Raw genomic sequence first — 23,927 nt, 5'->3', positions numbered from 1 at the left:
CAAGAAGCCACATGATCCTTGCTCCTTATCTCCCTGGTAGTTGGAGAGTTACCTGCCTGATAGATATTTTTCACATTCTATTTCCAAATGGAGGTCATTCTTACTTTAGATATTTAATGAGAAAAAATAATGAAAACACTCCTTCACTGTAACCAGCTGACTTATTGCTATTGCTGAAACTGTTCTCCTGCCGTTTATATTTGATTTTTTAAAATGAGCTCTGCTCCATGATGAAGGTAAGATCATCTTCCTGACTCATCATTCTTGTTGAGACACTCTAGCCAAGCTTCTGCATTTCTTCCACTCATCTGCCTTTTGTCCATCACAGTGAACACAGCTTTCTTGTTCCATCCATTGTAATTCACTTTATATTACTGTGCCATCAGCTCATGCAGTGCAAGTGAGGTAACATATTCACTTGCCTAATTTTTTTCCTCTGTTCTCTGATTACAGCCTTATTCGTAGGGGAAATGCTCTCTCCGAATCCACAGGCCACTCTCTTTTCTTCCCCACAGATCATCCTGTAAGAGTTCCTTCTGCCTTGGTCCCTGCAATGCACAGCCAGGCAACCAAAGACTAGAGAGCTGGCAAGTTGAGATGATTCCTTACTGTTCAAAGCTATCTGTTATCTCAGTCTCTTAACACCACTCCTTTGTTTGTTTGCCTTCTGTATTTTGTCATCCTTCACTGTGAGTTTGGCAGGAAGGATACTGCTTTTGTTGCAGAGTTGGAGAACCTTACTTGTTTGGAGACTTCAAGCACTAATATTAGATAATTAATATGCAATAAAGAAGAGTCTCTAGTGTTGCATTATCATTTATCTTTAAGAGGAAGGAAAGAGCAGAGTTATCATCAGTTATAGGGAGTGGATTAGCTTTTACCTTCCAAAGCAGAAAAATATGGAGAATGCTTTTGGTTTTCTATCCATATAAAATCCTAATTAAGAATTTTGTACACATATATCAACAGACAATAGAAAAGGAAGAATTTTGTTGTCACCCATTTTTGTTTTCACATCTGGAGAGAACTCAAGAATGCCTAAAATGTTTGTGACACATTTCCTACAAAAAGAAGGTATTTTTGTCCTCATTGCAGGGGAGAGAAAAAGACAAAAAATTAGTCTTCAGGATAAACTATATCAAAAGTTATTGTGGGAACAGGAAGCTTTTTCCATAGCAGCTGCTTTGCTGCCCTACCAGCAGCACTGTTTGTTAGCATTAGTCACAGCTGGTTTGCACCTCTTGCATTAGCCCACGTGCACAGGATACAAATGGAAAACCCTCATCAGAACTTAATGTCACATAGCTTAATGACACACTTCTAGCCTGTTCTTTTGTGTGTTTTGTGTCATAGTAACTTTCACAGTTCAACAAGATTTAATATCCCCTGTGCTTATTTCTGCAGGCACCCTAGATAAACATGTAGAACTAGAGAAACTCGTGGCCAAGTTCCTTGGTGTGGAAGATGCTATGGTGTTTGGCATGGGCTTTGCAACTAACTCAATGAATATTCCAGCCCTTGTTGGAAAGGTGAGTACTCCCTTCAGGAACACGTAGAACAATCAGTTATTGTTTTCACTGCTGTTGCAGTACTCTGGGCTTTCAGTGAGTGGAAAGGCTTGATCGAGGAACAGAGCTTGGTATCAGGAATGTGTGAGTCATAAAGCTGATGACCTTGTGACTTTAAATATGCTCCTTTATCATCTGTGCTAGCACTGAGTGTTGTTATTGCACATACCTAACATCTGCTTAAGGATCAGTGATACGCTCTCTAGCTCCTCTTATGGAAGTTGCTTCTCCTTAAAAAGTAACCAAATGCTGACTCCCATGTCCAGGTGTTGTGGGATGAAATATTTGGGCTACTTGCTGAGATTTTGCCCAGCTGCCTGTGATGAAACATGATGATTAGGATAGTTTTTACAACACTTTGAGAAAAGGAAAAGCACAGTGCTTAGCATTCCTGCTGAACAGAGCTCCGGCCAGCCCTGTGAAGAAAGCTGGCAGGAAATGCAAGTCTAAAGCTGTGATCATGTTACAAAAGTTGGGTTCTTATTGGTGCTGAAGGGACCTTCTCTCCAGTTTGGAGTAGCTAACTCAAAGGCATGGATACCCATCATCCTGTCACTGGTAGCTGTGGGCATCACAAACAGGTCCAGCTATCACTCTGCTGATAGCTGGAAAGTGGTAACTCCTCCTGGCTTGTCCAGGTGAGGAGCGGCTTGAAGGGTCCCATGCAAGCACAAAGCATGACCTCCCTCTTGGTGGAGGTAGAATGAATTCAGTTTGTAGTGTATGGCCAAGACTTCTGAAACACCAGCGTAGAGGTGAAGTCACTGCACTCTCTGTTGAAGATGACTGCAGCTTTTGCAAGATCTCTAAAATACAAGTGTTGGGCAGGGAGAGTTGCTTCAGTCATGCAGAACACAAACTTCAGTCTGCAGCAGTGCTGGAGAACCTGTCCAGCAGTTTCAAGGGGAACAGAAAAGAGAATTAATGAAGGTAAATTTATGAAATTGAGATATGCATTGTGAGACACTTGTCTTAGCTGTATAATGATTTTCCCTCCCTTACCTAGCTTCATGTAGAGATTCAAGCCTCTGTCAGAGGTGGGATAGATATAAGTGGCATCAATAAAGATATTACTGAATGTATGTTTAATAAATAAATATATATGTGTGTGTGTATATATATATATTTGAAAATTCAGTATGTATTATTATATATATTACAAATATTATTCAACTACCCTGTGTTTGAGATATTATATATATTACAAATATTATTCAACTACCCTGTGTTTGAGATATTTACTTCTGTTTTCCTCTGCAATTAAGTCTAGCAGCTACGTTTTCTTGTCAAGCTGCATCTGCACTTACTGTTAGTTCTGCAAACCAGTCTCTATGGAGATTGTGTGAGTATCTCTCAACCTAGGCCTAATCTATGATTCCAGAATAAGTTTTTGCTTAATTATGTGTTGCCCTTTGGGTAATGAAATACAGCAAAACATGTTCAGTAGAAAGCAGAGCTAAACAAGGGTTCAAGCTTGAATTTCAACTGTGAGTCCTGCTCCTTGTTAATATAATAGACAAATTTACTTCTCCCACATTTCTGTTTTTAATTCTAAAAGCAAAAGGAGTTTTCAACTGAGGTAATTAATGAAAAGTATACTACAGGTCAACTCTATATGCATTTACCAGAGAAAGACTCTGGTTCCTAAACTTCACTCACATGCTAATGGAGGTGGGACTTGCAAGGCATCAGTCTCTCCTCATCTCATTTCTGCAGTCCAAAGGGCTGATGTCAGGCCAGCCTCAGTATTGCTCCTCCTTACACTACTGCCATACACTCTTCATATGTGGGGTGTTGGCTGCATTTTCCTTACAACTCAAAATAGGCTGTAAACAGGTGATAGAGGAAGCAACGTTGCCTGATTTTACTATAAAGCACTCAGTCTTTAATAGGGTTATTTGCTGCTTTCCAGTTACAGGAAATATTGGGCCCCTGTGAATGCCCGAGAATCTGATCCCACTATTTCAGGCTTCCTTTGCAGTGCACTCCTGTAGGAATGTGTCTCCTGTTGACGGAGTGACAAAACTATTTTTTGTGTCTTAAAAAAGGAAAAAAGCCCAGAAGTTTCTCTCCTCAATTAGGTAAAAAGACACCTCATAAGACCTTGGGGACTTCACCTCCACAGCCAATTGGACAGAAGCCAAAAAGCCCAGCCTAAGCAATTTACTAGAAAAAGAAGAGAACAAAGAAACTAATGGCTTTTGTGGGGTGTTTTACCAAGAGCAAGAACCTCTTGCCCTGGCTCGGTTTTTCTCTGTAAAGAGCTTTGTTATTTTGCCTTTTATTAAAACTTGTCTGTTTGCAACACTGCCACAGAAGCCATCCTGCTGATTTTATGCCATCTGAGGTGGCTGAGCTGTCTCAGGTGTGATATAGATCTCCAGGAGTTTATAAGACCTAACTCAAAGAAACCCTATATCACACTCCAGCACCTCCAGGAAAGTGGCAGAAAATTCATTTAATGTTTAATCTCTACAGCTTAATTGGTGCAATGCTCTGTCATAGACACATGTGTATGCTGGCACACACGTGCACACGAGTCTGCAGCCTCCCTGTTCATGCAGATGCTCATTGTGCTCCTTCTCCACAGGGCTGCCTCATTTTAAGTGATGAGTTGAACCACACTTCTCTCGTTCTCGGTGCGAGGCTTTCAGGTGCCACCATTAGAATCTTCAAGCATAATAGTGAGTATTGAAGTTGGAGAAGTTTAAGGAGAGAGTTATTCACACCTCAAAGGCAAGAATGATTTCTTTTATTGCTAACTTTGCTGTCAGTTGTCAGATGATACTTTTGTCCAGGCAGGAGGATCAACTGTTTAATATGATGAGTGGTTTCTGATGGGAAAAATTAATAGTGCAATGCTATAATTGCTATTGTGTCTTTTTGACTTGCTGAATGACTGTGTGCTGCCATAAAAGTTTTATTGTTTTTGTCATTGTAGCCCAAACAGTAGAAACATACTTACAAAAACGTGCCTGTTTCCAGCAGTTTCAGTGAAACCAGAATTACCTTAACATGGCATTCCTTTGAAGCAGTTACTCTGGATTCTCTGGGATCTAATAGTAAAGATGCAGATGGTTCCATCAACAGCATCATCCCAAATATTCTTTGAAATAGTATTTTAGTATAGAAATCACACATTAACTTTGCAATTGTACAGTTAGCTTCTAAAACGCTCATGCTCTCTAACTTTCATTTAGTTACTGCTGCTGTGGTTACTGTCAGAGACACTGGGACTGCCTCTGATGACAAGAGCTTGTTCTTTTCCCTTATTCCCCATTACAATTCCCTTTTCCATCCTCACTGCTGCCAGCAGGCAGTGATTGCAAGAAAGGTTCAGAAGCTATGTAGGGGTGAGAAATCAGAAGAGTGGTCTGATTACCTCTCTTAATGGCTAATACAATCCCTTGTCTTTACTAAGTGTTGCTTAAGGGAAGCAAAAATGAATTATGCATATGCTGTAGAAGGTCTAAGGATGAGTTGGAATGAAAACACTATAATTATACTATAAGATGTTGTTATAATTAATATCAAGTCATAATTTGGGCAAGAAGCAATTTCTGAAGATCATTCAAGGATTAAAGACCATCTGAACAGGAATATTTTTACAGAATTAATTATTCATAGATTAACTGTAGCATACCCCAACTTGGTCCACTTCCACAAATCTGGATATGCTAAGCCTGGTTGCCACACCAGTCTGTTCTCAACTTTTCCTTGGTTGTTCAAAGCCTTATCCCATTCAATCAGGTTACATCACATCCTGAAGGTTCACCTCTTACTACCCAAATCCAAACACTCTCAGCTTCTCCACCAACCTATGCTGTGTGCAGTCCAGCTGGCTTGTATCACTTCCAACATCATTTCAGAGAAAAATTTCAGTTCGAGGAGTATATTACTCTTAGCTGTGAAGATATCACCTGGAGCTGTCATGCTCACTTTAAGGAATTCAGTCTCTAACCATTCTTCAATATCTCATTCCCCTCCCCAGAACCTGATACCTAACCAGCTTCTGTTGTGCTGTCAGTAAATTAAAGCTCTTCTGAATAATGGGTGAGCCTAACAATAATGGTGAGCTACCCAAACAGCACTGGAAAATGCAGACAGTTCCTTTAAGGATCTTGGCAAACCTCAGCGGAAGCCCATCCAAGTTGCTTTGGAAAAACTCATTGGTTTCAAGATTAAAGATCTTATCTGCCAAAGACAGCCTTATATGCCATTGCTGGGACATCACCTTAGCTTACTTCCAAAATGAAACTTCGGGAACTTTTGCAAGTACTGTTTGGAATTGAGTGACAGCTTTTTTTTGTCACAATTTTGTTGTCACAATTTGAGCCTAAGCTGCATTTAGAGAGAGCTTCACGTGCCCATGCTTTGTCTCAGCCCATTCTGAGTCTCTCAGCTTTTTATTTCTTTGCTTAGAAAGTCGTGTCTTTTAATATTTCCTTAATCATACCACGAGTTACACATCACTAACAACTAAAATCACACGTGCAGAGATGTATGTGAGTGCCTTTTGCTTTGAGGGAAATAGGATTAGGATGTGTTTTGGGGGTGATAGCAGTGAAAGCATAACCCAGCAGGACTGCTGCCTTTGTAGGATGCATGCTTCCACCCAAAATGGAGCAGGACAGCCTTGTGCCCTCTGAGTCTGTCAGGGAATAGTGTAACACAAGTCGGTACAGCATAAAAATTAAGGACCAGAACTGTATTAATTAAGTAACCAAAAATTCCAGCTTGGGTTGGGAGGGTTCTTTTCAGTTAGACAGATTTGTTTTGTTAGACCAGGGCTGTGTTGCTTCTGCTCCCAGAGTCATTCTTGCTAATGTGTGGGTATGTGACATCTACAGGCATGCCCAAATTGTCAGACTGTGCTTGTCCTGTTGTTGTCATGCTTAGGAGCAGGAGAATTGAGCCATGCTCCATGTCACACTGCTTGGTGTGAATGCAAGGTTCCTTCTGCTGTACTGGCCCTGTGCATGAATAGGAAACTTTGCACTTTAATTTACCTCTTCAAGATCTTTAATAAGCATTGATTTCACCATCAGGTCCTAACAAGTGCATAAATCTCTCTCTTTACTTTCCCTGCTCTGTTATGGAAAAACTCTTTGTCTAAAGAAAAATGACGCAAAACTTCCTTCTATGATAAAAATATTTCACAGGAAAGAGAGTAAAATCTACCATTTTAAACTTGCTGTGATGTACCTTCTTCTTTTCAAAGGCTGTACTGTAGCTGATTCTGTAAAACTATTTTATTTCAAAGCATGAAATCTGTAATAGAGGATTGATTTGTCATCTTTCAAAAGTAAATAATTGTTATTTTATTATTAATAATTATTTCATTTGTAAGAGAAGAAAGAATCTCTACCTATTACCTTAATTATGTATAGTGTAGTTCTTATTCTTACAAAAGTTAATGAAGTTCTATTTCAATTAGTGGGTAGCTCTCTTAGACATTACAATTTCCATAAAATTCTGTATAGCTTTTCTGGAACAGACAAAATCCTTGGACATCTGTGCTTTTCCTAGGTGAGATAGAAGGCATCTGGATATCTTTCCTTTTTGACAAAAACATTGCATGCGTGTAAGAGAAGATTTTCAAGCCCTAAAGTGAATAATAGAAAAAAAAAAAGTGCTGTGGACCTCTAAGTCTGTTTTTATTTGGACATAGGAATGTGCCCTGCATTCTGACTGCCAGTGAACAATCCCTTCCTTGTAAACAGACAGGAATTTACTGGCCTGGGCTGAGAGAAATGCACAGGCACACACACCTATACATCATCTGTGTGAGAGAAGTGGAAGAGAATATTCCATCTTAGCCAAAATCTACTGAACAGGGCCTTCCCTTCCTGTGGGCTCTCATTAGCTCTGTCTCTAGTCTTCACCCTTCTCAGGGCACAGCAATATTGGCACATGGGTTTTGGCCTTTAAGGGAGATTTTCTGTGTCAGGCATTTGTGAGGTTTTGAGGGTGCAGACAGCAAAGTTCAGCTCCATGGAGCTCCTGCTCTGAATCACAGCTCTAGGGGATTTTATTTATTTTTTTTCAATTCTGTTTTAGGGTCTAAGCAGTCCTTAATGTATGCAGTGGTGTTTTAGTGGACTAAAATCATCCTGACCTGCCCATAAAGCACCTGCCTTTTGTCTCCCCTGCTGTGGGGTGGACACCACTCAGGTTGCCATTTCCTAGGCAGTGATTTTTTTGGGAAGACAGGACAGAGCTGCAGTGCTGCACTGGAATTCAGGCAGTGGCACAGTCCAGCAGCCAGTGTGCAGTGGGAGAAGGTGGGATGCTAAAACATCTCTCCACCACTGGGGCAGAAGTGGCCTGGCCTTGGTTGGTTTTTGTGCCAGAAGGTGTCTGATGTTACCCTCACCAGCCTTGGTCTCCAGGGAGTCTCTCCCACCTTCCCCAAGTGACAGGCTTGGGGATCTCTCAGTTAAATGGGGGCTAAACTCAGATGTTTTTACTTTCTGGCTCAGGGAGAGACTGACTATAGGTTTTTGGCCTTTTTTTTTTCTTTTTAATTTCTAAGGCAATCTTTTAGTAACATCACACATTTAAAAGCCCTTTTTCATGACCTCTGACCTTTATCTGGTTAAGTATTAGTCAAAATCCTTGACCCTTCCAATAAAACCTGAAAAGCAAAACCAAATATTTAACCGTGAATCAGCCTGTGATTTTATCAAAGTATTTCTCTCACAGCAGTTCTGGGTCTTGTTCTGGTATCAGGTGTTCCTTCAGTGAACAAATGAGGGTGTTATGGACTGATTACATCCAAGTGACTTCTGTTCTTACCAGCCTGTAAAAGAAGGCACCATGCAAGGCTTAGGATTTATTTATTCTTTCTAATTCTACTACATTTTCCCCACGTAGCATCAAGCAACTCAACTGCAGTCCCGTTTTCAGGTTTAGATTTGCAATTGCCTGAAAAATCAGTGGGAATATTGTGACAAGGCACAGAACTCAGGCCATGGGGGGAAGAAATATTTGCAGTTCTCTTCATTGCAAGGGATTGAGCAGTCAGAACAAGTGATCCTATGAGGAAGGCAGAGAATTGCAAAGCATAACCAAGCACATTGGTTAGGTGAAAATGCAGCCTGTAGTCTGGTGCTCGAATCTGCATCTGAAATGGCAATCAGGGCAATACATTCCTAGCTCCTCCTCATGCACCTTTTCAACGTTGTGAAAGTAGTGAGGGATTTTTTAGTTTCTCACAGATCGAGTAGTTGACGTGTGTGTGATGCAGGTGTGGCGCTGTCCAGGTTTCTATACAGTTGTGAATTTAAATTAATCTGGCATTTCTCAGTCTACTCAGTCAAATTACTGCTTGGCAGTTCAGATGCAAGTGCCATGAGGACACCTTGGGAATGCACAGCTATCTGGAGGAGCTGCAGTTAATAATGAAGGAACTTCTAGGTGGCAGAAGGCCTTCACCTTTCAGAGCAAATATATTCTCTAGCTAAAAAGAAGGAAATAAAAGAAAAAAAAGGAGTGGAAAACTAAGTGCAATTGATTAAGCAAGCAAATAAAACAGGGGAAATGAAAGAGATAAATAAGTAGGTAAAAATTAGGAAGAAATCTCTTTGGCTGCAAAACTCCAAGAGTTTGTGGTGGCTTAGTACAAGATGGTTTTAATTTTTTTTTTTTTTCAAACTTTGTAGGTAGCCCTTGAATTTCAGAAGGGAGGGCAGTGTTACAGCTATTGCAGAGCAGGATGAAAGGCACATTACCCACTTAGGTTTTGTGCTCCTTGAAGCCTCTGGCCACTATCAGAGACAAGATTGTTGCCCAGATAGGTGGACTGCAGCCTAATCCAGCTGGGTGTGTAATTCCCTGTGACACATAGAGACGCTGCCAGGGCAAGGAGACTGGTCTGTCCTGCTCCCTGCACACCGTGTCTGCCTTCGCCCTCTCGGCTTTGAGAAAGCCACATCTGACTTGCCAAGTGTGCACAGGGAGCTTTCTTGAGCCACTGCCCTTTACTTTCAGAGAGATTGGTATTTATAGAGGGGCAGGGAGGCGAGTCTCAGGCTGTTGCTGTGGCTGCAGTGATCACCACTCCCACGTTCCAAAGAAAGTTATTTGTGTGCAGCCACGGGGTCTGTGCCACCTTGCAGGAGAGTGCAAAAGGGGAGAAACTGAAAATCAGAAATACAAGCACAAAGCAGAAAGAACAATGTGACAAGAGTAGCAGCAGCCTGTTTAGTTTAATTAAACAGGATTCAGCTGACATCACACAGGAGGTTTCCAGCCCACACGGAGGAATGGTGATGACATCCCCAGCATTACAGTGTGAGGATGAGGGGTGGAGACATCGTGTCTCCTGAGCATGTCATGCTCCCTCCAGAAGCCTGCTGTCCCACCTGCACTGGAGGCAGCATGACACGCTGCCTGCCCAGGTTCAGACTTGCTCCAGCCCACTGGCAGTTTGTGTTCCTGGTATTACTCTTGAATTAATTATGACAGATCCCAAACAAGGATTATGCAAGTCCACCAACCCACTGATAGATCCACTTAGGAAACATTGTCCTCCACATCTGGGGAATATGCCGTAAGGAGAAGGTGGAAAGTGAAACATGGATAGATTTGGTTGTGCTTTGACTGATTAATCAAGTGAAATTCTTAGCACCACCTCCTGCCTGGGCTGCTGGGCAGTTGTTGGCCATTGCCACTGAAAACCCTGGGCTGGTGATGGTCAAACAAGGACTGTTATTTTCTCTATAACTGGTTATTCAAGATGGACTCGTGCAGCTCATCATCTTAATATCCTAACGTCTCTCAATCTAACTATATTTAATGAGTAAATAATTTGATATCTGAAAGTCATCTGGGGTTGTGCTGTTGTTTTTCCTGGCATTCAGTATGTCCCACTTTCTGAAAAGCTTAAGCACAGAGAGCACTGTTTTCACCTTGAAGAACAGAAGCAGCCTTTTGTGGGGAATACTAAAGATTTTTTTTTCTTTCTGCCTATTTCCCCTTTCCAAATGAGACAGGTAATAGGTCAGTAAAATTCATTTGCACATGAACAAATTATGTGTTGGCTATTACAGGCTTCAGAAAGGGTCACACATACACGTTTTTCGAAATGAGAGTCAGAAAGAAAGTGAGATAGCCCTGATCCTGCAAACAGACATGTTCTTAGCCTGTACTCCGGCAGGACTATATTATCTGTAAAAGCAGGGAACCTCATCCCCTGGACATGTTCTCCCCAGTCTGAGGTCTCATGTTCCACAGTAGTTTGGACAGAGGACTTATTCACAGCCATGACTTTTTTAAAACAGAATTATATACATTTCACTTCATTTCCTCTCTCCTTTTTTTTTTTTTTCTTTTCATGTGCATGTGCCAAAACAACTAAATCTTCAAGCCATGCTTTTAGCTCAGAGGCAGAATAGCTTTTCTGAAGTCAAGAGCTGATCTGGACTGGCACATAGAACACTGAATTGAAAACCCCTGTGTGATTCAGAAAAAGGGTTCAAAGCCCCCAAAAGGATTTAGAAGACACTGACATCAGTAGAGAACAATTTGGTGGAGAAAAGCGGGTGTCCAAATTTTACTGTGAGCTCTCTGTCATCCTGAGGGAGCCCTTTAAGAGGAGTTCTAAATATTATCTACTTGAAACAAAAGAGAACGTGAGCAGCTGCAAATTCTCAGCTTGGTTTTAACTTTCCCATGTAGAGCACCAAAGAACTTTCATTTCCTTGATTGCCATCTAGTGGAAAGAGTGCTGTCTGCATTGCATTATTCCTAGCAGCATTTTCCATCTCAGAGCTCACTGAGGTGTGCAGGCCATTGCACCACTGAAACAAGGGGCGGCTGATGTTGTCCATGCCTGTTTTGTGCTTTGTAGACTACAGCAGGGACTTGCTAGGTCAGGTGCAGAGGGGCAGTTTCGTTACTGAGAACTTTACCTTCCACCAGCATCACTGGATGTTGCTAGGAAGAGGTGAGGCATCAGGATGTGGAAGGGTTCAGGTCATAACCTGGCCATCTCTCAGGGCACAGCTTACTCCCAATGGGCAATTAATGTGCAGATGGCTCCATCCCCTAGGGCAGAAACCAAACTGTGGGTCAATATTAATATTTCTAAGGTGTATTTTTCTTTCTCAGGACAATTAATTTTACACATTAACTTTGTGCTGCTGTAGAAGGTTGCATCAACTGTGTTAAGATGTGTTGCTGAAGCAAATTGGGTTATATTGTGGAAAAATGCCATTGATTTTCTCAGCCCACAGTTTGAGCTGATCTGTAGTGTTTTTTGGGTATTATGAGACTCTACAAGATGTTCTTGGAAAATATTTTGAAATGCCACCTCAGATTCCTGAAAAGTACACAAATAATTCATTTTGAAGAGTGTCCATTCATTGGAGACACCAGAGTGCTGGTGCACTGAGAGTCACATTTGGCCTGACCCTGATTTCTGTGGTATTTTTTTCTTGCTTCTTCCATCTTTTTCAACATTTCAGTGGCTTTCTTTCAAGATATTTTTTTATGACCCACACTCAGCCCTTAAGGAAGCAGCTAAGGATCATAACCTTGTTCCAGGCCTCCTTATATTGATGTCCTGCCAGTGCCAAGCATTTAGGCACCAGATTAGTGTATCCATGCCATGTGCTTGTATCCACCTGCCTCTTCCTCTCTCATCAGGAACTTTCCACTTGCTTTCCTTCTTGAGGAGGACAAGGCTTCTCTTGCTGCCATCCTTATGTGCTTCATGCAGCCTTGAAAAAACCTTTGCTGAAGAAATGCTTGTTGCCTGTGAGCTTGTGGTTGGAAAGGAACCAAAACTCACAACTGAAGCCTTGATAAATTATGAGTATCAGCACCCCCAACATAGAACTGCTGGCAGTTAGCCTCAGTACTGAAGCAAAATTATTCCCTTTTGCCTTTAAATACAAATGCACACTGAGTATTTCTAGAAGTTTCCCAGATCAGGTGCACAACTGTAAGCTTTTTATAACTCTTCTTGTCACTAAACTGCATTCACACCAATGAAGAGAATTATTGGGTTTTGCCTACTAATAAAAGAAGTTTATCTTTAGGACACTTTTTTTTTTTAATGTTGTCTTTTTCTGAATAGGAAGAATAGTGACCGAGAGAGAAAATTGAAAGTTCTTGACAAAAAAAACTGTTAATGTTTTTCCTTCCTCCTTGTTCTTATTTTTAAATAAAGATATGCAGAGCCTCGAGAAGTTGCTGAGAGATGCAATAATATATGGACAGCCTCGCACCCACAGAGCATGGAGAAAAATTATCATCCTGGTGGAGGGCATTTACAGGTATGTTTGTGTTGTAGGAAGATGAGTATTCTATCATTTCTGAGGACAGAATGATGAATTGAGTGGGACAAACTCTGACTCTAGGTATCTGAGGGAAATCTTAATAGGAGTGGAAGTTGCACTAACTTTCTGTGATCTCATGAGTAAGTTGATTTCCATTATGACAGCCTGAACCTTGCATCCTGTAGCTCCAGTTAGATCCTGTATATTGTTCTGAATGTTGATTTAGAAAATCACAGTTGAGTGGGAGATGCACTGAGAGCAAGACAGGGAAAGGATGTATGTTGTGACAGGTGTGATAAAGTTTGTGGAACTATAGTTGGTGAGTTCTGCTGAGCAAGCCGAGCTTCCTAGAGTTGTTTGTTACACATGGGCAGATCAAAAGACAACAATGCAGAATTGATTAAGCTCTGCGTGCCCAGTTCTTGCCCAGCTGTTGAAATCTTAAGCTAAACTTAGGTTAAGTGATATCAGCACCTTTTTAAGAACTAGTGCTGGATGTAATAGACTCACACTTTTAACTGGGAAATTGAAAGATTGGCTTTCAAAGAATTATACAGTGGTATTTAACATAGCCCTAGTCCTGGAGGAATTCAAGTGAGAGAAGTGCCTTTGAGAATGCATCTGATAATAGCAGCTTCACTAATACAATGTAATTATAGAGCACCTAAGTCAGATAGCTACACGGTGTAGTGCACTCGTGTGGTGCAGCTTACACCCAACCAGAAAGGCAAACAGCCACCAGAGTTGAGCAGCAAAGCAGTGGCACCAGCCAGGATTATCATCCTGGGCTTCATCCCGGCCACTGCTCCAGTCAGGAGAAAGTTGCTGGGAAGGCAACAAGGGAGCTCCTGGAGGAGGAGCCACTCCTGGGCGGGAGTTGGAGAAGAGAGGGGCTGAAGAAGCAGGGGTGTGAACAGAAAGAGGGTTTGCAGGGATGTAGGCAAGGCTACTGCAGTGACGGCAGGAGATGGGGGAGCAGGACAAGGGTGGTTTGGGGAGCAGCAACACCTGTCCCAGAGAGAAGGAAACCAGAACCACTCATTCACAGAGCATGACAGGGTTTATAAAAGTGACATTAAAACTTTATACGTGGGGATTGTATCATGTGTTGCTGAAATGCAGCCAGTCTCGACGGGCAGTCACTAATGCCATTTTACTGCAAAGTGCTGGCACAGCTTAGCCAATTAGCTTTTTTTTGTAAGAAATATTCTAGGATCTCATGTCATCACAACTTCACAGTTGTCAGTGCTTTCTTTTTGCCTAACGTTTTCCATCTGCAAAGAGACCAAATCAGTCCTTATCTAAACACCTGTCACTCAGAGGTGAAACAGGATCAGCAGATCAGCTGATCCAAAGCAGGCTGAATGTGTCCTTTCAACCAGAGTAAACAGAGCAAAACTACAAATAAACATCGCTTGGCACTACTAAAAGAAAGCTTGGATTTAAGGACTTTGATCACGCAGAAATTAAGTGGACCACCAACATTTTACTGACAAATGTTCCCTTGAGTCACATGGCTGGCAGAAAAGGCTCCAGCTGCTGAGCTTTGTTCACTTTTAAATCCTTTATCCTGAATATTGACCACTAGGGAACGAGAAGGTAGACTGGTAACACAGAGGCATGGATCAGGCCAAGAAGTGGAACAAGCCCACTGTCAGCTATTAAAGTACACTAACTAATAACTCCATTTCCAGATTTATGTTTGGTGTGGAGTTTTCTTTTCCTGCAGTTTTACAGTTCATTCTCAAATGAGATTTAATTTGCCAGAATTCAAAAACCTTCTGTTGGAATTCAAAATAAAAGCACCTTAAACTTCAGAATACCTACTTAAAGGAGCCATAAAGTTCTTTCAGCTCCATGAAGGCTAAATAATGTTAAGACCACTCATGCCCTGAGTGTCTATGCTTCTGAAAGGCATAAGGTCCTGAAAAAACACAGCTCAGGTCTCTAGTAGTCTCTCATTGGAAACTATCCCTAGCAGTAGCTAGGTTGGTTGGTTGGTTAGTTAGTCAGTTGTTTTCACAGTCTAAGCAGATCAGAAATTGGAGAGTGTGGTTTGGTTGTAAAGCAGTTCTGCTGTGGCTTGAGGGCGAATGCCACCATGTGCCACCGCGCCGTGTCCCTGCCGCCGCTGCCAGCCCGGGACACACGGTGCTGCCAGGAGCAGGCTCACAGCCCAGGCACTCTGAGCCACTTGGTAGCTAAGAACACTTCATATCCCAAAAAAAAATAAAAAAAATAGAAATACTCTTTTCGTATGTATGTTCTTTCCTTTCTTGGCCTAGGTTTTTAAAAGACTAAAATTTTCCAGCCCCTTATTGGCTAATGATAGTTTTCTTGAAGGTTTGCCAAATGTCAAATTAACATTCATCAAGAGGGTTTTAGAGGAGTTAGAATGCAGTTAATGTATTCTTCTTACAATAGTTAATACCACTTTTTTTTTTTCCTTAAGTTATGCTTCAGGGACAGCAAATATAGAATTTAAATAACTTGGTCAGAGCCATTCTCCAAGTTAAAATATCTTGATTTGCAAGTTTGACCTGGCAAATTTTTACAGAAATGCTTTTTCCAGAGATGTGAAAGAAAACACTAAGCTTTCCTTCTTTAAAAAAATACTGTTATATGGGACACCATAGTCTTAGTAAGATGAAGTTTATGGTATGGAAAGAAATTTGCCTTCTGTTTCCATTAGGAGCATCTTAAAGTGTTTACACTTACCAGCTGGCAAAATTTGAAAAGGGTCATTGTTAGCCAACATGAGCATTTCTGGAAATCAGACTTGTGTTTGGAGCCATAAACCACAGATTTTGCTTGGTTACAACTGAAGGCAGAATTGGCCCCTCGACTTGGGAAGCACTCAAGCTACATGTCAAATAAATAACATTAGGTATATTTTTGTTTGCTTTTTAATGTCTCTATTATCTTAAAAAGAAAAAAAAAATCATCAAAAGTAAATATAACTCCTAGTGAAAGCTGGTTTTTAACTTGGACCAGCCTAGGAGCAAATATATTCAGTTTGTGTTCCAAACTGAGGGAGACCATCTAGCCATCAATCTTGACTCCAAAAAGCATGAACAAGTTTTGGCAGTAACCAGGGCACAAGTTAAACTGACTTGCTAAATAATATTTTTATTATTTGAATTCCAGCTCATGTTTTCCTTGGCTTCTACCATTTCCAGTTCAGGATTAATCAGTTACTGTGTTCTTACATGGTTTGTGGTAGGTTTCTGCTCTCTTCCATGCATATTTACTTAGGAGTCAGATAGGACAAGGCTCAGGGCAGAAGTGATGGAGAATCAGAAACTGATCGAAACAGATTGGTTTTCATTTGTTTTTTCCTTACTTTTAATTTAATTTGTGTATTTTCCCTTCCAGCTAAGAAAATAGCTCTGATCAGTTAGATATTGTCCAATGCCTTTTTGTGTGCATTAGAAGTTCCTTGGGATTCAATGCCAATAGTGTATGGGAAATTTAGCAGGGTTTTTTTTTTTTTTATTTCCTGGGATATTAGGTGACTGGACTTCCAGAAAAAAATGAGATAACATTTAGTGTCTTTGGCCAAGGTCCAGCATTAAAGGTTAAAATTTCTATAATTTCAGTGTTGAAATGGAGTTGTATTTGAGGGCAGAGTTGAAAGACTTCCTTAAAATTATTACTCTAAACTACAAAACAGAGATTGTTGTATGAATGTACAAAGTTTATGTAAGAAAACAGTACCTAAAGTAACTGTTAAAGTGGAATGCATATGTCTTGTGAGTAGCAGACCAGGAAAGGAGGGATTTTTCCCAATTACAAACTAGCCTGAAAGGAGAACAGATAAACTCTTCAAATGTTGAAAAGATAGTGGGGATTTCTAGGGGATCTCTAAACATCTCTAGGGGATGTTTAGAGATTAAGTAGGTAAGAGGTGGAATATTTGTACATTAGTTTTCCTGAGAGAAAAAAAAATAAGAAAAAGGATGTGGTACCATAGTAGAATGTAGAAACCACTTTTTCCAAGAAGTTTCAAGATAAACTGGGCAAAAAAACCAATCAATATTGTGGCAAGGGCGAGCCTGTTTTCCAGTTGAAGTGACCATTACAAGCACACATCTCCTGCATCTCAAAGCACCTGGATCCACAATTCAACAGCAGCATCAGAAAGAACATCAGTGCTTTGGTGGGGATTGAATCCAGTTTCAAACTGGAGCATTCTAAAAATTTGAGATATCTCCTTACATCTGGAAGTACATTCAAAATGAGTGTGTACTGACCCAAATTTTCATGCCTGTCCACCACATGAGGGAGATGAGGGTCAGCTGCAATCTAGAAGCTCTCCATCCCTGCCACTAAGCTAGGAATTTGTGCTACAAGACAGGCTGTCATAGCATGCAATGAGAACACCTGGCCTGGGCAGTGCCAGCTTTAGTTCATCTGTATCTGGGGGCTTTTTATATGCCCTGTGTGCTTGAACAGATCTGGAAACAGATCAATACATTTGTACACAAAGCCAAGAGGCCCAGCCAGAGTGAGACAGAACCAGTACAGTTCACTTCTGGCTCTTTGGTTTAAGCTCACTTGACATAAACATTTACTGGAGAAATCAGTAGACTTTCCATTGGGGCTACTCAAGGGGTTATGTGAAGTGAGCTTTATCTTGAAGCAATTCTAGAGAGAGTGGTGTGCATATCACTAACCATCTCCCAGGGTCAAAAGAGAGACCAAGACCAGAGCTGGCAGCAAAACAGTTCTCGTCTCTGTCATCAGGATGGCTGAGACCTGTTGCAATGGCAGCACAGAACACATGCATGACTCCAGCAGCACTTTATCTGTTCCATGGGTGCTTCAAGGCCACATTAGGACCTCTGTCAACTACTGCATTTATGTCAGCCAGCATCTTTCAAGAGCAGTAGATCAGAACTGAAACTAAGTGCCTTGTTTTGCTAAGCAGCTTAGAGTTCCAAGAGAAATCTCCTACTCATATGAGAAAGGAAAGTTTTCATTAAATCTTCTAAATGGTTAAATCTTGCATCAGCCATGTACCAGCTTCATGTATTCTGGGATTCAGCACAACTTTCCTTCCATTACACAAATACCCAGCATTTTTAATTTACCCTATTTTACTCTTTTTGAAGTTAAATGCTGTCTCTCCTGCCTGAATCTCCATTAGCCACTAAGCCTAATGATGACCATATAAATGTGGAAAAATCATTATTGTCCTTCTGTGCCTGGGTGTTGTGCCCAAGCATGCAGGAAGGTGGAGGGTAGGATTGCAGTTTGCAGAGGTGCTCCTTGGCTCTCCCTGCAGACCCACCAGACACAGCTGAAAGCTGCCAAGCCCAGCACATACGACAGTGCACGTCCAAGCACATCCAGTGGCTCAGTGTCATTTTAGCTGACTAATGCTTTGACTCTGGGCTGTGTGAGGACTGTGGGCCCTGCCCTTGTATTCACTAGGAAAATAGCTGTGGTGGTTTAAATTGCTTCTCCCCCAGCTGCCAAGTGCCATTTGGGAAAAGTGAGAAAGCCCAGTCCTCAGGAGCTTGCAGTACAAGCCCACCCTTCTTTGCTGCAAGGGACCGTGGTGCCAACACACAGTCCTACAGCTGCCTCTTTGATGGCTGGGCAAGACAGAAGGACATGATTTGCCAGCAGTCAGCAACAGCCAAAAATATGCCTCCAGGCACACACAGCCAGGCTCTCTGAACCTCCCAGTGTGAACAGGACAGGCAACCCTTGTCCATGGCTACTCCCCCATGCTGTTACACTAATGGAGACTTGTCTTTGGGCAGGTCTCCTTCAAGACTGGAGACCAGTTTCCAAGTTTACTCAGGAGACCAAAGGATGAAGGACTAAAATTGTGAGGAATTTCCCGAGTGCTAAAAACACATCGTGCTCCTTTTGTGGTGCCAAGCTTCCAGCTGCACAGCACAAGTGGCAACAAAGCAGCCTGTAAAAGCCATTGGTCCAGGATCCAAAAGTTTCCAAGATGCCATTGATTGCATTTCTCTTTTGTACTTGCTATTTGGGGCCAAAGTCTGTGTTTCTGGTCATCTGAAACTCGTTGCATTTGCAAGTGGGTACACCTTAGCTGTGGGCCTTAGCTGCAGAGCCCTGGTTTTCCTGGCCCACAGCACACCGAGTTTGTGTTTGATAAGAACATTTTAGCCTTTAAAGACCTGCTTACTAGAGTTAGTGGAAGAGAACACAATTAACTCATTATGAAATGAATACCGAGTGCATCTGAGCATATCAAAGCATAGCTGTGGTCATCTCAGAAAGGTTTTCAAGACACAAGTCTTCACAGCAATACTCTGCATGTGTCATCTTTATGGGATCAGAGAGCATTTCTTATTTATCTCCCTGCACTTTCATTTTGCTGGACACCTCCTCTGTGCCTTGCCATTTACTGACATGACCACCAACAGTGCAAAAGATCATCTCTTCCCATTTCTATAAATCTCAGTACACCATTAATCACAGAATCATGGAATGGTCTGGGTTGGAAGAGACCTGAAAGCTCATCTTGTTCCAACCCCCCCTGTCAAGGACAGGGTCATCTTCCACTAAACCAGGTTGCTCAAAGCCACATCCAACCTAGCCTAGAACACTGCCAGGTTTGGGGCATCCACAGCTTCTCTGGGCAACCTGTGCCAGTTCCAAATATTATATTTTTCTGCATGGCTGTAAGAAAGTAAAAAGAAAAGGAATGGATTTTTTTTTTTTTTTTTACTTTTGATTACTAGGTAGCAGGCTACATTTCCTAAAAAGTTCATATCAAAGCAAAAATTGGCAAGAGTGGATTTCAGCTGCCTGTTTTAATCCCTGATTCTGTGAAGACTGGGAATGTTTAGAGTTTATGGCACCAGCTGTGGGTTTCACATGGCTCATCTCCAGTGTATGTTGGACCCAATTTCTCTGCACCAGATGAATTTGCTCTAGAGCTGTTATGCCCAAATACTGCCACAGTAGCTGACGATGAAGTAAGCAGGGACCAGACTGAATTATAGCTGTTCTCTGTAATATTTGTTTTGTAGAGATGAACAGTAGTGTGCTGCTTAGGCTAAGTACCTCCACCTTGCTTTAGACCTTTCCTTCTCTCCTCTGACATGTTGACAATTTACAAACATTCAAAGACTTTTGGACTGGTTTTCAATGTTTGAATTCTAAAACTGTTTAACTGTTTCGTACTCACCTGCAAGTGAGAATGGGTTGCGAGGTTGTTTTTTTTGGCTTGTAAGTAAAAATTGAGATTCCAGATGAACTTTGGTGGGCTAAAGCAATTAATGGCCGTATCTTCTGCCAGTATGGGAAAGAGTAGAGGGTTTGTTGCTCACCCCTGATTCTCCCCATGGGCAGCATGGAAGGGTCCATCGTGCGCCTGCCAGAGATAGTCTCCCTGAAGAACAAATACAAAGCATACCTCTACTTGGATGAAGCTCACAGCATTGGTGCAGTGGGAGCAACGGGCCGAGGAGTTGTGGAATACTTCGGAATGAGTCCCAATGATGTTGACGTATTAATGGGAACGTTCACAAAGAGCTTTGGCGCAGCTGGAGGATACATAGCTGGCAAAAAGGTAGGAGGAAATCATAAACAATTTCACATCAAGGGTGTGGGAACTGCTTTTGAATGATGTATGATATTTTTCAGTATCTTTTTGAACAGACTGTTTAACACGAGCACTGTTCTAAAGTTAGCATCATTTTTGCTTGGATCCTAAATGCACATCAAACAGTCAGACTTTCTTATTTTCGTCTCATGTTCATGTTATGTAATTTGCTTGAGTTGGATTATTCTGTGCCACTCTGATGATTGTTGTTTGTCTTGGAAATGTTTGGACATGTTGTGGTTGGCTAATATACTTCCCTACATTAATTTGCATGCGGATTGCTCATTACTTTGTTTCACATTTGTAAACAGTATGTGAAGCAATATTGAGAGATGAAAACCACAGTTTCATCCACTGATAATAAAATTCCTAAAGAGTTGTGAATTGACATAGTTGCATTTTTTAGGAGAATGGAGAAAGAGGTTACTGGGGGCCTTTTGCAATAGTAGATTCTGTGTCCTCAGTTGCTCCGCATACATTAACAAAACAATCTCTTGCCAACAACAGATGTCAACAAAAAGTAGAGCTGAGCTTGCTTTAACTGGGGGTGTAGAAGAGAAAGCATAATCAGCACCATTGTGAAATGTCATTGGTTTTGTTGCTTGACAGAGAGATCAAATGGCTGCTGATTATTTTCTCTTTTCATACCCAGCTGAATGTATTTTTTTAGCAGTCTGCTGAATGAGTGGGAAGCCTGTTTATTCAGCCCATATGGTTGTTGTCAGGATAACATTAATAAGGGTAGCCCTACAGTAGAATAAAAGAGCTATAAGAAAGTATAAACTGTATATTTCTTACTGTCTTTTTTGGGTTTGCCCCTGGAGATCTTAAAACCAAGTGTCATAATATACCAAGAATCAATTTTCTTTGTTTCCTTGGCTTCCTGAGTTTATATCTGTATGTTTATTTCTTACCAAAAATAATGTGAGTAATGTAGCTAGAAAGTATAGAAAGATTAGACCTGTGAAAAGTAGTGCCATGTAATTTATCCTCAAACCTTTGGGAGGTTTTTGGGGTTTTTATTGAGTGAAAACAGGTCACTCTTTCAGGCCTATGTGTATCACTAAGCATTGCCTCAGGCTTCTCCACCTTGGAAGGCTGGTCACCCATTCACCCACTTATGTTCCTTTCTGTAGCCAAAACCTCACAGTGGCGCTGTTTATTCTGCATCAGCTGGAGCCCAGAAGCCTTCTGAGCTTTTAACCAAACCTTTAGAAGTACAATTGCAATATGGCCATGCACAACCTGTGTAAGATTAGGTAAATCTTTATCCTCAGCTCTGGAGTTACTGCGTAGACTCATACAGTATTTTGGTAGTGATTTGTGTTATTCACACTGGATTTTCTTTTCTGATTATATTTTTTTATCAAAGTCAATTTTCAAGCAGGCCTCATCCCTTTCTCACTAGCACGCACTCAACTTTTAGTGTGGTAACTGTTGCTCTGATATTTTGCATTAGGAGATATAAGTTGTTATAACAATTATGATCTTAGTAAGATCTGAATTCCTTCTGCATGTCTGAATTCAGTAGAGTTACTGGTGTTTTGACATGCCTACAGCATATCAATGGTTTTTCTAAGAGGACAGATCGTGTTCTTAGGAAATGTTAAAGCAATTATACCAACTCTGACATGACTGTACTTGCCACACTGATTTTGAGTGAAAATTTATGTGCTTATAGACAAAGATAGACCTCAGTGAGGTTGTTTTTTCCAGGCTAGGTCATGTAGCAGAGGACCTACACTGATGTCACATAGCCTTTGTTTCATCACCAGAGGGGAACTGAGCAGTGTTATTTTAAGTGCGGCCGTTCATTGGTCTTGAAATTATTTTGGCTCCTTTAGAATAAGTCTGAGCACAGAAGTAAACATTATTCCAGACTTTTGTTTCAGCTGTAATTGTCCCATTTATATGGTAAAGCATTTGGACCTGCCTGATGTTTCTTCAGGCCGTGTCCTAACAGTGGCAGTCAAGAATGCAATCCAGTAGCTGGTGAAACGTCCTCTTCCCTTTGCACATTCCCACTCCTGCAGTAGTTAAGAGGCAGATCTGCTGTTTGGCCAGCTCAAAGCTCATTCATGCTTTGTTTTGCTTGTGTAAGGACCTTGTGGACTTTTTACGAACTCATTCTCATAGTGCTGTGTACGCCACATCGATGTGTCCCCCCGTGGCAGAGCAAATCATCAGGGCAATGAGATGTCTCATGGGGCTGGATGGGACAACACAAGGTAAGCCTCCTTCCTTCCTTCCTTCTCTTTATTTCAGCTGCTAGTGTCTGTCTGGGTACATGCACAAGCAAAACATCATCCAGCAGCAAAGAAGTATCACAAACAGCTGTGCAAAAGAAATCCTTCTTATTGTAAAATTAACGCCCAAATCATCATACTTCTAAGTACTCTCAGCCCTGAGGTTTTTTTCCATACTCATCCACATGCAGCAGGGATGGAAATATTTTGGAGTTCTGGCTGTGTAGTTGCCAGCCCATTCTGCTTTGCAGCAACAAATTGAAATACATAGATTTCCCTTGGAGTATACTGTTTGACTTTTTGGTGGGTTTCGTAAGGATATGACTTCATTTATGGGCTAGGTGCTGTCAGTTTAGCTTCTTTGTAAGTGTAAACCTTCAAAATGGCAAGCAACTCAAGCATGGTGCAGCATTTCAGAACAGGTATTGTATGTTAAATAATAGTATGAGGAGATGACTATAATAATTCCTACCTCACTCAGGCATCAACTACGGTTTCCTGAGCCTAATTTTGTACTACATTTTGTCCCAAAAGAATTGACTGCTTGGTGTCCTTATGAAAAATTAGGTGCATTTCTATTCATCTCTTGAAGTTGCAGATGCAGCTGCTGTCCAGTCCTCTGTGTGACATGCTTTATCCTCTGTGTGATGTTTTATCCTCTGTGTAATGTGTTCTCTGTACAACAAGCAACAAAACAATTGTGACATACCTATCTGTTACTGTTTCAAAGCAATGCTGATATGTGTTTGGTAATCTAGGATTTACATCCCAACATGGAGAAAAAGTGATTGAATTTGTGTAGTTTTCTTTCAGGAATGCCTGAGAGTCATGATGTTCTTTAATGTGCAGCTGAAGATACAGATTCTGCTCTGAATTGCAATCCCTTTTATACTGGTCCTGCAGTGCTATTTTCTCCTACTTTGCCTGTGACTAACAGAATTAATTCTGTATTAATCCTCCCTGATAGATATGACCGGGATAAGGTGGGAATGGAAGAGATAAAGGGTAGATGAGAGCAGGTAAGATATTGCCGTGCACTGCTCTGTTGCAGTGCCCTAGAGGGCTGTTTCAAGCCATGACAGATACAAGGCTATTAAGACATTCATCAGGCCAGAATTTACAAGACCCAGAGTACAGAAGGAGGGATGGAGAATCCAATCCCAATGCCAAATTCTGCTGAGTGCCAGGACCAAAGGCAGCAAAAACTCCAGCGCGATGCGCGGGCGATGAGAAAACG

At 41.3% G+C, this 23,927-nt stretch overlaps 1 protein-coding gene across 2 annotated transcripts in view; it reads left to right on the top strand.

The window, feature by feature from the left end:
• SPTLC3 (serine palmitoyltransferase long chain base subunit 3) overlaps window positions 1-23,927 on the top strand; it is an 83,627-nt gene that overhangs the window by 43,910 nt on the left and 15,790 nt on the right. For both annotated transcript variants that reach the window (XM_038132327.1, XM_038132328.1), the window contains 5 exons: window positions 1,405-1,529; window positions 4,159-4,252; window positions 12,745-12,850; window positions 20,192-20,411; window positions 22,546-22,672. In XM_038132327.1, the coding sequence (XP_037988255.1) occupies window positions 1,405-1,529; window positions 4,159-4,252; window positions 12,745-12,850; window positions 20,192-20,411; window positions 22,546-22,672 (672 nt within the window). The remainder of the gene's footprint in view (window positions 1-1,404; window positions 1,530-4,158; window positions 4,253-12,744; window positions 12,851-20,191; window positions 20,412-22,545; window positions 22,673-23,927) is intronic.

This window comes from Motacilla alba, chromosome 3 (assembly GCF_015832195.1).
Source record: "Motacilla alba alba isolate MOTALB_02 chromosome 3, Motacilla_alba_V1.0_pri, whole genome shotgun sequence".
Lineage (NCBI taxonomy): Eukaryota > Metazoa > Chordata > Aves > Passeriformes > Motacillidae > Motacilla > Motacilla alba.
Note: the sequence above shows the minus strand (reverse complement) of the source record. Positions and strands in the feature narration are given on the sequence as shown.